This window comes from Arvicola amphibius, chromosome 9 (assembly GCF_903992535.2).
Source record: "Arvicola amphibius chromosome 9, mArvAmp1.2, whole genome shotgun sequence".
Taxonomy (NCBI): Eukaryota; Metazoa; Chordata; class Mammalia; order Rodentia; family Cricetidae; genus Arvicola; species Arvicola amphibius.
This window is the reverse complement of record NC_052055.2, coordinates 79082001-79096362: the sequence shown is the minus strand read 5'-3', so window position 1 is coordinate 79096362 and position 14362 is coordinate 79082001. Positions and strand designations below refer to the sequence as shown.

The 14362-nt window shown below is 49.0% G+C and overlaps 1 protein-coding gene across 1 annotated transcript in view; it reads left to right on the top strand.

Moving 5' to 3' along the window:
- Positions 1–1013: 1013 nt before the first annotated feature.
- Positions 1014–14362, top strand: part of Tram2 (translocation associated membrane protein 2) — a 73702-nt gene continuing 60353 nt past the window's right edge. Inside the window, exon 1 of the mRNA XM_038343327.2 lies at positions 1014–1245. Within this exon, the coding sequence (XP_038199255.1) occupies positions 1126–1245 (120 nt within the window). The 5' untranslated portion in view covers positions 1014–1125. The remainder of the gene's footprint in view (positions 1246–14362) is intronic.

Below are 14362 nucleotides of genomic sequence, written 5' to 3'. Positions count from 1 at the left end.
GGCTCACACTCTGCCATTTTTTGCCAACTCATATTTACTCAGAAGTGAAAAATAACTGTGGAACTAATTTTTAAAAAGAAATTAAACAGTTCTTTGTTCATTTTGCATTTCTGTACATTTAGAAGTGATTAGTTGCTCCTTCATTAATGGCAGGATTAAATCCAATATTTGCCAGTATAATTTAGTTTTAAAAGACCTTTCCTTCCGGAAGTATTTTAAAAACTTAATGATTAAATGGAAACTTTGGATGAGAAAGTTTTTTCTTTCTTCAGTGTTTATTCTTCCACTTCTGATCAATTAATACTGACTAGTTGATTTTGGGTGAGACTTGGAAAACTAATTCAGGGTAACACCTGGCCTTTTAAATGGGGGGGGGGTCAAACCTTGGTTACCTGCACCCCATTGCAAAGTAGGCCCTACAAGGGCAGGGCCTTTGGGGAGCTGCAGGGAGGTTCTGAGCAGTTGAACTTAGCCTAGTGCAAGCCCTCAAACACTGGAGTAGCCTAGCGTTCATTTAAGGTCCAGTGTGGGGCTAAGGCCAGCAAGCAGGCCAGCACAAAGCTTCCCGCTCCGGGCCCTTCCTGCGGAGGAAGAAGCTGGGAGCGAGGAGTGGGATCCCGGCCCACTTCCTGTCCGGCTTCGCGGGCACCGCCTCCTCTCGGAGCCGGAGGACAGGGCTTCTATTCCCGCGTCTCAGCGAGCTTCACCCCTGCGTACCCCGGCCCAAACCTCAACCTAGGCAAGGCCCGAGGGTTAAGTACTCCTGGCTCGCTCAGGGGGCGTGGTCGGCGGCGCTCGCTGCTGGGGCTTAGGGGCGGGACGGACGGAGGACGGGGGCGTGGTTGGAGCGCGCGCCTTTGCGGCCCGGGGGCGGAGCGGGCGGAGGAAGGAGGCGTGGCCAGAGGTCCGCGCCTGTGCGGCCGTGGCGGGGAGCGGGCTGTGGCCAGGGGCGGTTCCGGGCGGCAGGCCGGGGGCGGGGCGGGCGGAGGAAGGGGGCGGGGCCCCAAGTTGTTCCGCGCTGGGCAGCGGGGCTGGCGGGCGGACCGGGCCGGGCCGGAGGAGAAGTTTTTGCTGCGGCTGTTGAGCGAGGGTGCGGGCCCCCGCAAGCAGTGCACGCCCGCTGCCATGGCTTTCCGTAGGAGGACGAAAAGTTACCCGCTCTTCAGCCAGGAGTTCGTCATCCACAACCATGCAGACATCGGCTTCTGCTTGGTGCTCTGCGTCCTCATCGGGCTTATGTTCGAGGTGAGTAGAGCGGGGAGGGTACTGCAGGGGCAGGCGGTCCCATCTCCAGGACGCCGCGGTGAAGACAGGGATTCCCTGACCTCATCTGGCCTGGAGCGTGCCTGGCTGTCCCGCACGTTACCTGCACCTCTGGCTTTGTGCACTGTATCCACCCTGGCCTGGACCTAGGACATGATGGACAAATACCCCTAGCTCCTGGTTGTTCGGGCCATGCCATGCTCTGTCGCCCCCCTGGGCACCCATGGTACCCTGCAACTGTCTCTCTGCATCTCTGAAACCCACGCCTGGCTGGCCTCGAACCAATTGCAGCGCTGCCTTCTTGGCCCCAGGACTGGGGTTTCCTTTCTGGCGTCCTAGTGCCAAGCTGGGAGACTCCCAGACCCACAGTAATTGCACAATTCCCCCTCCTCCCAAGTGGTGGCCGCCAGATCTTCTAGGTTCTTCCAGTGGGAGGGACCCTAACCCTTCACCTTTTCTGTAGCCTTCTGGGCGTTCTTCATCCTAACCTCTGGAGCTTGCTCCAGGTGTTCACATGTGGCCCTGGCTCCATTCCAGTGGGGGCCTTCTACAACCAACCTCTCTTTAATTATGACCTAAAGGGTTAGTTTTAAGATATCCTTTGGCACTTTGGTCTGTTGGTCTCTTCCTGTGGATGGATGTGTGAATTAGACCCAGAACCTCATGGCCCCCCCACTTTTCAGGTTCGAGGAGAGGGGCGGGGATACCCGCTGCTTTTAGGTGAAAGGTGATTCTCTTGTAGCTGCAGGCGAATGGGGTGGGAGCAGAGAACGGAACTCTAAAGTCAGCAGTGTGCTGGTGTAGGCCTCAGAACTGTCTTTGTAAACCAACGGGTCAGAATCCAAGGGGCTGGTGGTCCCTACTGCAGAATGGGAAAAACGATGATACTGAAAAGTGGGAAGGACTGGAAGACACTGAGTATGGGTTTGCTGTGTTTTGTGTGTGTGTGTGTGTGTGTGTGTGTGTGTGTGTGTGATACACTCCCGCACTCTCGCTGTAGCCTCCAGGTCCTGAAGCTCCTGTCCTCCCTTCGGGGTAAGGTTGCTGATCTGCATTCTGAAGGATATTAAGAAGCCATACCTTTTAAAAGTTGCCTGATCATCCCTACAGCTACCCGTGTCTCCCTTCTGTTACTGACACAGGTCCTATTTGACTGATGAACCTGCCCTCTAGTAGTGGGGGGCTTCTTCTGGTGGCCAGCTCTTGGCTGGATGCATCCCCTTGGCCAGGCTGTAGGGTTTGCAGGAGAGAAGCTGTGACTGGGGTCCACACTCTATCAGTAATGTTATCAGTTCACTCTCTCCCTTGCAAAGTACCAGGCACTTACCTTCCCTTCCCTTCCGGAAGGACAGTCCCTTACCCTCCCTTCCTATCCCTTCCCCTCCCCTCCCCCTCCCCTCCCCTCCTCCTCCCCTCCCTCCCCTCATGTTTCCCTTGAGCTTCTGAAGAAGACTGTTCCATTGAAGACTGATTGCAGCCTCAGTTTCCCCATCATTGAAGAAGCCATTAAAACCGGTCTTCCTTACAGCAGTTGTAAAGCTTTAGAGCTGAGGTTGTATCACCAACAAAAGCCCATTCCTCCGTATCAATGAGAGAATCTGTTTCTTGCTCCTGGCCCTTTCTTATTATTTAACATAGTGGCTTATTGAGAAAGCAGAGGACCTGCTCTGCTTAGCGTTTGCTTTCTGTCTATCTTGTTGTCCTCCATTCTAGGAGACTTCTCAGGGCCTTGCTCCAGTTCTTGAAGGGTAGGGTTGGAATGACACATGTGTCAATCATAAACCTCGTAGCCATGTGCTCCGCAGCTGGCCACAGCGTCTTGCTTAGTCCGTGCTTCTGCTATCTCTAGTGTTTAAGATTTTTGGGTTTTCCTGCCTTCGTGTGGTGCAAAAAGAGACGCCTAGTGTTTGCACTCCTGCCTCCTTTGTTTGCTATCTTTAGCCTTGCGGGAAGTCCTTTGCCTTAGGTCTGTGGAATCTGCCACATCAGGAATTGTCATTGCTAGTACCTGATGGAAGAGAAAGAGCCAAGGTGAGAAAAAAAGAAAGCCATTTTCCTTCAAGTGGCCTTAGGGTTGAGAACAGACTTGGTAGAGATGCCAGGAGATGCCAGTCTTTCCACTGCCCCATCTTTTTCTGTGGTACTTAAGCCCTTTGCGACTCACAGGACAGATGTTTCTTTCAGAAGACGCTTTGAGGACTTAGCACCAGTCTGAGCTGGTTTAGGAGGAAGGGGACTCTCCCCTGAACCTCCTCTTCAAAGGTTCCTGACCTGTGCCAAGTGTGAAGTAGGGTCTTCACCATCCATTCTCACTCACTGACTGTAAAGAGATTGCGTCTGTGTGTGTGTGTGTGTGTGTGTGTGTGTGTGTGTGTGTGCGCGTGCTGTGCATGTGTGGTTATCCTAGAACTCGGTTATCCTAGAACTCGGCTATCATTGCTAAACGAGAATAGAACCATCCTGGAAAGTAGGGGCTGGGGAGACACTGACATTTTCTAGGATCTTTCCAAGGGTAGTGTTGGTGGTGCTGAGTGTGTATGTGTGTGTGTGTGTGTGTGTGTGCCTGTGTGCATGTGCGTGTGTGTGTAGCCATCTAGTAGGAAGGTTTCTCTAGAAGTGAGGACAGAGGGAGCTGTAGGGAAGCAGGGATAAAAGTTATCAGACCCCTGGATTTGAATCTTGGGCCAGGTTAGGGTTCCTTGATTTGGGAAGCTGAACCAGGAAAGCTGTATTTTAATTCGTCAAGTAGAATGTGACTTTTGTCATCACCCCCTCCCAAAAGTCCCCTGCCTAGTCTCTGTTGTTTCCTATACCCCCTACCCACACTCTGGCAAGCCAGACTTCATATCCACATCCACCTTCCCTTGCTGTTCACCTCTGCAGCCCTCCTGGGTTTTGATTTCCCTCTCAGGGTCCCCAGGGCTTCAGTTCTGTCTTTAGGGAGATGTTGACGCCAAATTCCTTCCCTTGGGATCACTTCCTTTTGGGAACACATGAAAGACTGTCTGGCCCCTCTTCCCCCGAGCCACACTCCGACGCATTTTTAGTTTAGTTTTGGGTTGTCTTATTTCCAAGGCAGGGACAGCTTCTTTCCCATCCCAGGTTTTGTACCATCTCATGTCTGTTTGGAGTAGAGCTGTTCTGTGCAGCCGCTGCACTTGGCTAAAAAATGTCAGGAATGTGGAACTTTATCCCCCCCCCCCCCCCCACTTTCCAGCTTTCTCTTTCTTAACTCTGCTTCGGGTGCTAGAGGCCGTTTTCTTCTCCACAGTTCAGACTTTCTTAGGCGGAGTGTGGTTCTTCAGGGTGTGAGTGGCCAGCTGGGATGTGTGGAGAAGTCAGATTTGAAAGTAGCCACCCCTCCCCTCCCCTTCGCTTCCAGTGCCTTGTGCCACGTTTTCAACCCGAAACAAGCAGGGAAAGAGGACAGCTCTTTCATTAGCGACCGGAGAATGAGGAGTAGGGGCACCCTGAGCAGAGGAAGCAATTTCTGTACCACCTTCAAAACGTCATCTCAAAACAAAAACTAGTTTCTTCTTCGGTTTCTGTAGCTGCAGGGAAATGTTTCTGAGGTTCTGAGGGTCATTTGTCGATTTCGTGTTTGGTGTTTGTATCGGCCGTGATAAGGATGGGAGGGTTTAGGATGCAGAGGAGTTTGGGAATGGTAGCTGGGTTTCTGAGGCAGGTGTGGGAGGTAGTTCCTTTCTTCCAGGAACTGCTTTCTTCCCTGTTCCTGACCCCATGGCAGACTTGTCAGGAAGAAGTATCTGCAGCACATACAATGGAAGCCCACTGCAGGTGTCATAAGTGTTTGGACTGGCGGGGGGGGGGGGTGTGGGTCTGTGGCACCAGTTCATACTCATGGACGTACCTGTGGATGTCACAGCCTGCAACCAGACAGGCACTCCTGTCTCCTGATGCTAGGTGAAAAGAAACGTTATGCATTGTGAAAAGATTCTTCTCTTGGCTTAATAGAAGCATGTTAGTGGCACATAGGTACACCTGTGGATGTCAGGTCTGTTTTCTTTCTTTTTTTTCTTCTAATTTCTAATGCATTTTGGAGATGTTACTTTGTCAGTTTTTATAATTTCTGACTTTTGCCTCCAGTCCAGGAGCTTGAAACAGCAGTCTGCTAGGGACGCTCAAGGCCCCCAGGATTCCCTCATTCTCATGGATGCCGTGCTTGGGTGAATTTCTGCATGTGGAACTCAGTAATTTGAGCAACAGACCAGGAGCTAGGGGTTTGAGCTTCTCTTGATCAGGATTCCAGTTTCACCCTCGCCTATGGGATGAGGGGGAATATTTATTATTCTTCCCTTGGCAAAAGTGAAGGATGCTATTGGTCAGCTGGTGAAATTTTGACTTCAAGTACAAGATGAAGACTGATATGTTAAAGGTCCCCCAGCACAGGGGTGCTTCCCCAATTCTTCCACAGTCGCACTGGTCACTGTTGGCTCCCAGGGTCTGCTTTTCATCCTTAGACCTCTCATTGAGGACTCTGGCTATGTGTCGTTGTAGGAATGACATATTTTGAGATGGATACCTTTCTCCTAAATTCTCCCGTCCAAATGACTGTCCCTGGGTCCCCTAATTCCCCTTTCCCCCAAAGGATTCCTGGGCTGTGGCTGTGCCACACATAATACGTTTTTCCTCTTGGACATTTGTCTACTTAGAGCACAGGGTGTGGGTTCCAGAGGGTCTTGGTGCTGCCAGTGTCAGCTCTGGAGCAATAAAGACTACAAGGAAACCACCCTGGAAGCTAAAGAGGTATCTCTTCTCTTGCTGTCTCTGTCCTGTGAACCCTCAGTGGCTTCTTTCTCAGAGCCCCTATCCAGGCTGGTCACAGCAGAGCGACTCAGTCCCGACTGTTTGTGGAATAACATGTGTTGCTATGGTGAAAGCTTCCCTCTGGCCTGGCAGGCATGGCTTTTTTTTTTCTATTTGATGTGCTTCATTGTGGGCAGGGGCCCCAGAAATCATCCTGTGGTATAGCTGATGTACCTCTCAATCCAAGCGCCTGATAAGGGATGAAGCCAGAGGTCTGATAAGAGCAGATTAGGATTCCCACACGGCAGAAACGCTTTCTAATGGGCCACTGTGCTATTAGCTAGCCTCGGTGGGAAACTCTACTGATCCTATCTCTTAACCTGCTTATCCAGTGCTGTGTATCTGGTATCCATTGGTACCTAATGGTTGAAGAGAGGAGGGGCTGGGGTGGGGAAGAAAGCAGCAGAACTACAAATAGGGCTTCTGAGCAGGTCTCCTTCTTTCAGGGGCAGGCCTTGATCCTCCAAGTACTCAGTTACTTTGCCCTGATTTACCCCCTGCTGTCTCAGATGTCCTGCTGTGGAGGAGAACCAGACCCAGCTTTGGCAGAGCTGATTATGCTGTGAGCTAACTGTGTGGTTTAGAGAGCTTTGCAAGGGGTTCTTCTGGATGGTGTAAGTTCACATGGCTTTTCTTGCTTTTGAACAGAGAAAATGGAATCCTGATTTTGAGTTGGGGGTGCCAAGGCCTCTGGGTCCTCTGGTGAATGTGTTGAGCCCTGAGGTTGTAAGGAGGGCTGCCACATTGCCTCTTGATGTCTTTCATTTGTCTGAAGGGACTGGCAGCGTTTTGCATCTGTGAAATGTTTTTACTGACCTCACCCTACAACCGGGATGGTTTATGGGGGTTGTTGCACCCAATCCAGAGCCTTGGCTTCTTGAGGAGAGATTTGGCCAATGACCGTGCACTTTAAGTTAGAGTCAGAGCCAAAATAAGAACTCAGCAATTTAGAACTCAGCTCCATTGCCTCCACGAATGGGTTGTCCGTAGAGCATAGGCACAGGCTACTTTGTTTTCCTTTATCTGAATGGATCTGTTTATTACCTGGAAGTAACATCTGTGAGCCATTCCACTGGGAAGCCTTTCTGCCTAGAACGATCCTTGAAATTCATATCTCCCTCAAGGAGACTAAAGAAGAACAACCTAAATGTGTGTGTCTGTCCTGTGTGAACACAGAGGAATGAACAAGAGCATTGCCTGCCACTGCCATTATCCAACATCTGTGTGAGATAAGAGGCTTCTGGTTGTAGTTGGCTCACTGACTTATCATCCAGTTAATCCTGTGGTCATAGCTCAAGGGCATATCTATTTTATGAGTTTCTATTTTATGAGGTTCATGACCTTAGAGGGCAACTTAAGAAATTATCTGCTGTTTACAGCAGGGAAAAATAAGCCCCACCTCCAAAGAGGTTGAGAGATATGTCCCAGACAATTAAAGTAAATGTTTCACAAACCTGAAGCCACGCCCAATCCATCTCTGGTGCATCTTCTGTATCTCTGCCCTGAACTCTAGACTCTGACCTTGAATGCCAGTCTCCATGTGAAGTCTTGAAAGTAGCATATGATACTGAAGAGCACTGGGCTTACTCATTTGGCAAATGCCTATTAAATGGCAGAGTACCTGTGAGGTGCTTGTGTGAGCTCAGGGAATGCAGAGATGAAGAAGGTTGGGGCCCCGTCCTCAAAAAGGTCGGGGTACCTTAAAGCTGATACACTGAGCTGGCCATGGATGGTCGAGGCCTGTGAACCCAGCTACTGAGGAGGCTGAGTCCAGAATGTTAAGAGATCAAAGCTAACCTGGGCAGCATAGTGAGATACTGCATTCAAAAGTAGAACATGGGCTGAGATATAGCTCATTGGTGGAATGCTCGCCTAGCATGCGCAAAGCCCTAGATTAAAACCCGTGGACCACGATTTAAAAATAAAAAAAAAAAAAACTGGATGAGAGTCAGGCCTTAAGCTTGATGTGTGTGACGGGTGCAGCCTTAGACTCTTGGGCTCAACCTCCAGCCGGTGTGCTTGGTGGAAGAGCACTTTTTAAGAACTAGCATCCTGGCGGTGGGCACCAGGGCTTAGGGGAGAAGAGCGAGAACTTGCCAGGCACATCTCGCACCCGTACATCTGTTACTACTTTGAGCACGTCATAGGGGCTGCTATCCAAATCCCGTAGGTTTGCAGGCTTTAGAAAGCAGCAATTCTTTATCACTGTTTTCAAGTCTCAGTAAATCTAAGACCAAGCCCTTCCCCCCCCCCCCCCCCTGCAGACCTTGTTTGGGGGAAGGTCCGTTTCCTGGCATGCAGTGGCAAATTTGTATCTTTACATAGAGAGAAGGGAAGGAAGAAAGGACAGAAAGGGGCGCTTGATTTCTGGGATCTCTTTAGTAAGGGCACTAAGCCCATAATGAGGACTTTGTTATTGTGATTAATTATCCTTCAAAGTCCTACCTCTAAGGCCATCGCACTGGGGATAGATTTTCAGCCTAGGAGTTTTTGGTGGCAGGCATCAAAAGTTCCATCCATAACAGACTGTGGGTGTGGGTGTGGGTGTGTGTTTTGGGGGGGGCGAGTCCCTGTGAGCACATACGTGTGCATGAGTGTGAAGGCCAGAAGTCAACCTGAGTGCCCTCCTTTACTATTCTCTACCTTAGTTTTTGAGTCATGGTCTCTCACTGAACCCACAGTTTAACGATCTGCCTAACATCGCGGGCCGGAGAGCTCCGGGATCCACTTGTTACAGTTACAGAGACTTGCTCCCATGACCAGCTCTGATGTAGGTGCTGAAGATCCAAATTTAGGCCCTCATGCTTGTGTGGCATGTGGGTTATGGACTCACCTGTCGCCCTAACTTGCCGTATGGTGTCTTTAAGATTTTTGTTTCCAGGACTGAAAATAAAAACTAGGCTTTGTATATGCTAGGCCAGCATCCCGCCACTGCGCTACACCCCGCTCTGGGATTTTGTTGTTGTTGTTTATTTATTTATTTATTTAGAGACAGCATCTCCCTCTGTAGCCTTGGTTGACCTGGTGCTTGCTGTGTAGAACAAGCTGACCTCCAACTCACAGAGATCTACCTGCCTCTTCTTCATGCCTGGCTCCCGGCTGTGCTTTTGTTGTTGCCTGTTTGTTTGCTTGAGGTAGAGTCTCACCAGTGGCAAGGCTGGCCTTAATCTCAAGGCTGTACTCCTGTCTCAGCTTCCCAGTTACTGGAATTACAAGCATAAGCCACCATATCAGTGGGAAGGAACTTCTCAATAAAACTCCTGGTTTTTCCAGTCACAGAGTTTTGCTTAACCAGGCTGTTCCACATCTTCATCATAAAGATAGACTCTATCACAGGGAGTGTTTCTTCTTTTTCTTCTCAAAATTAATTTTTTTAAGAACTTTATTATTATTTTTTTTTTACAGGAAATTCTGTTGAGTGGCACACCAGCGCAAAGCTGTCTGTGGCTAGGGAGGAAGAAAGACGTGTCCTCCAGGACAGCGGGTAGATACCCTGCTGACCTCTGCTCCATGGAGGGAAGATCTCTTTAGTTAATCAGCACTTAGCGATTTCTGTTTAGTACCTAGTGTGCTGCGGGAATCTTTACCAAGTGGGTGTTGAGTCAGTGAGAGCATGGCTCGTGTTTAAAGGGACCATGGATAACATGAAGAGCAGTCTGGGGCCTCTTGGATATCTCTAGTCCTTGGGAAAATGAGCCTCCCCTCCAGCAATCCTTACAGTTCTTCAGGAAACCCCAAGGTCTGCTCCACAGTGCCCCACTTCCGGCTGACACGAATTCCTCAGACCTCGGAGCAGAGTTGAACTTTCCAGACCCCCATACTTCTAGACTTAAGAGTATGTTTTCAACTTGTATTGGTGCCGGATCAACTTCTGACCTCAGTAGGCCAGGGGTAACTTGCCTGTATGGAGTCTGTGACTGCTGTGTGAAATGGAGATGGCCAAGTGGCAAAGAATGCTTGATGGTTGATGGATTGATTTTCTTTGTGTTCAATAGCAGTTTTGTCTTTAGCTTGGGCAAAACGTCTAGAGAGTTTTCCTCAGAGATGGATTTGTGGCTAGTGTCCTGTGGAGACAGGCAGCCAGGAGGTAGGTGTATAGTAGAAGCAATGAACTCTGGGATGTGAATTCTTCCTGTAATTGTTGTGTGGTCCCTACAAGACCCTTACTTATTTCTCTGGGCTTCCCTGGCTTTGTGTGTGTGTGTGTGGGGGGGGGGTGGTGAGGTGAGTGAGTGGGGGTGGGATGGATTGGCTTTCCTGTAGCTCAGCTCCTCTTCCTACCCTGGACCTGAACAACAAGGGCAGAGCCTAAACTGCCAGGGAGGAAGAGGAAGGGATTGAAGGAGGAACCTGCCTTCCTCCGCCCACACAGATTGTGACATTATTTAGCTTGAGCATGGCAGTGCCTCCGTTAGATTAAAGCTTCTGCTTCTCTTTTTGATTTGAGCTGGAATCAGTGTCACACTGAAGTTTTGGTTTGACATGTAAATGCAGTGTAGCAGAACTCAGGAAAGGAGAACATCCATATTGAAAAGGAGTCATAGTCTGACCCCTAATGTGTTCTCCCAGGTTGACCAAGGAGAGCACAGAGTAGCTAGCCTGGTCCATGCCTGGGTTGACTGCCCTATGCACTTTGCTCGGCAAGGTCCCGTTTTGTCACCCCAGCCCTCTGAGTGTACTCTGGGACCTTAGACTTCAAAGACTACTCTTCCCATTTCATGATAGATCGATGCCTCGCTCTATGTGTTTCTGCCCCTCTCTCTGCCTTTTTCTCTACCCCTGCTCCTACTATTCCCCTTCCCCCAGTGTTCTAGCTTGACCTTACTTCCCACTTCATCTCTCCTTTTCTACTCTGACCAACAGTGGCATGCTTGCTTCCACACACACACACACTATTGGGGATGACAAGGGGCAGGGTAGAGTTTTTTTTGGGGGGGGGATAGGATCTCCTGGTCCATGCTAGCCTGAAACCCACTTCTGAGTGCTAGAATACAGATGTGCACCACCGTGCCCTCTGCATCACTGCTTAATGCTCTTCTGATGCCTGCCTTCAAGTAAGAATCAGCCATCCCGTCTGACATTGAAGTACTACAGTTTGGGGAACCAGGAAGATGGCTTTCTGTGGGTAAAGGGCCCTTGCTACTAAACCTAATAACTTGAGTTCAGTCTCTGAACTAGAGAAAAATGACTCCTACAAGTTGTCCTGTGACTTACATACACACACACACACACACACACACACACAAAGTAAATGAATAGATAAATATAATAACAAAATGAAATACCGAATTTTTATTAACTCCAGGTTGTTCACACTTATGCCTATCAAAACCATAGCCACTTAATTAACTACTGTCATACTTAACTATGAATTAATTCAAAAAAAATCAATAACGCAGTTTTAGAGAGTATTTGGTTCACAGAATGTTCTTTTGGATGGTGCTATTTACCACATTGCTTTTCTGACTTTGTTTTTTGTTCTCATAGTAATAAGATAGTAAGAGGTCCTTGTGACCTGGCTCTGTTAGGAAACTATTAGAGGCTATAGTTTACAGAGGTCAAGGTCAATCATGAACCTACGGCTAGACTGCCAGAGTTTGCATTCTGCCCTGCCATAGTGGGTAACTTATTTAACTTTTGTATGCTTCATTTTCCTCATTCTTAACATAGGATTAATCATATGCCATCGAGATATGGGGAGTGCTGGAAGGATTACTATAAATACAGCGCATAAAAGGGGGGTAGATGCAGCTCTTTCTAAGAGCCCCGTACCTGCTGCTTAGGTTATGACAATCAGAAAGTGCTGGGTGACAGCTCAGCTATGTATAACTTCTCTTTGTGGCTGTGTCATCCACTTGGAGCAGAGCCAAGGAACAGGATGCAGATCCGAGTTGATGATGATCCTAAACCCTTGCAAGGAACTCCATACTCACTGCCTTCCAGGTCCAGTTCACATCTCACCTGTAAACTTGAATATGTTTCTTGGTTGATACTATGGTAGGGGTTGAACACAGGGTATTGTGGATGCTAGCAAATTCTCTGCCACCAAGCCAATGCCCTTCCTAATTACAAATGAATTCCATGTTTGTGGTTGGGTTTCTTCCCCAAGATATCTCAGTACATATTTGCAATTATATTCCAAGTCCTGAAGAAAGAGCCTAGAATATTTTCCAACCTATGTACAATCATAGGGTTTTTTTTTTTGTTATTGTTGTTGGTTTTTGTTTGTTTGTTTGTTGTTGTTGTTTTTACAAGACAGAGTTTCTCCTGTCTGTCCTGGAACTCACTTTGTAGACCAGGTTGGCCTTGAACTCACAGTGATCCACCGGCCTCTTGCCTCCCAAGCGCTGGGATTAAAGGCGTGTGCCACCACCGCCTGGCTAGGCATAGGTTTTTATACATCCACAATAACTAATATTGGAGTTTGGAGCCTAGAAACGGTCCTATTGGAAGTTAGGCAGTCTGGGACCATTCATTTCTAGAGTTCCTGGGAAGCACTGGTTTTACCACATTGAAATAAAAAGTAGAGCTTGTCTACTGCCTAGTTTGTTGTCACACCCCCTCCCCTCAAATGTGAAAGAAACAGTTTTGGCTTCTTATCACACTCCCTGGAAGAGGTCCGAATTAAGCACTCTTTACCCACCTGACCTCTTTCTCCCTTCCCTCCCTCCTTCTTTCACCCTTTCCTTTTCCCATTCATCAAACCCCCCTACGCTGCACCAGGCCCTGAAAGCTGAATGGGAAGGTAGCTGACGTATCTGTTGGCATACCTAGCTTGAGAAAGAAGAGAGTGAGCGTGGTGTGGCCACGTTTCCCTGAGCTGCTTGAGTGGACACGACTCCAGGGATGGCAATTTGGGCTTACCAGATTGCGACGGATCACTTCTCATGCCTTTAGCATTCAGCTGTTCCATAGCCAGGTGCAACTTGTCCTGTGTCCCTTGCCTCAGGGAGGTGAGGCGGGAGTGAGCTGCTTCGGTCCCTTCTTCTGCAATGCTGATTGAATGCTATTGGTCTCAGCCAGGGTGTCTATTGCTGTAATAACACACCACAACCAAAAGCAACTTGGGTAGGAAAGGTTTTATTTCATCTTATAGCTGCTAGTCCATCATCTATGGAAGTCAGGGAAGGAACTCGAAGCAGGAACCTGAAGGCAGGAGCTGATGCAGAGACCATGGAGGAGTGCTGCTTACTGCTTGCTCCTCATGACTTGCGCAGCCTGCTTTCTTACACATCCCCAGGACCACCAGCCCAGGGGTGGCACCCCCACAATGATCTGGGCCCTCCCATGACATCAGTCGAGAAAAGGAACACTAAAGGCTTGCCCACGGCTGGTAGGGCATTTTCTCAATTGGGGTTTCCTCTTCTAAAAGGACTTTAGCTTGTGTCAGGTTGACCTCGAACTACCTAGCGCAGTGTTTTTGTAAAGCCATCACTTTTAGGTGCTGAAAGCAGAGTGGAAGAGGATGTATTGTATAACCTCAAAGACATTACCTTTGCCCCCGGAAGGGAGGCAGATCAGAAGCAAACAGTCACATCCACATTGAGTTGCCATATTGGTATTACATGTAGCCCCGAGTAGTGATGAGGGCACGGTCATCTACCAGAGAGGATGCTTTGAGAACAGGAAGGAAATATTCCCAGTTAAGGAAGGGTAGGAACTGGAGTGGATGTGGAAGGACCTAGGCAGAGGAGCAGTATGTTTTCATGAAGAGTGGGACTAAGTATGGAACCAGCATGCTCAGCCCGTGAGTAATGCTGGTTGTTCTGGAGGTAGAATGGAGGGGAGAGAAGATGCCAGGGGGAAGGTGGGCTCGGTCCTAGAGACCTTGGAGGTCATACCCAGAGTTGAACTCTTATCCTACATGCAGTCGGGTGTTTTCAGGTGTTTCAGGGCCGTGGTGTGATGAGGTTACTCTGGGGCTGTGGAGAGACGTAGGGAGGGTGAGCCTGGACGTAGAGCCTGGGAAGGTGGCTGTGGGGCTGGTCCGTGTGGGAATTTCCATTTGGGAAATCTTTCTGTGCCTGTCTCTCTGGCCAGGAAATAAGTTGTAAGAAGTAGCAGGGACCCACATCGCTGGGTGCTCCCTAGTGCTGATTCTCCATGGTCTTTTCCATATGCTTTCTATGACCCCTGTTGGCAGCAAGGCTCTAGTGTGGGTGTGGGGTGGGCTTGTGTGGTTGAAACTGTCAGTTACCACCTGAAGACCATACTGATAGAGGTCTTGCTATTTAACAGGAATGTTGCTTCCCAAACATCTGTCTTTCCTACC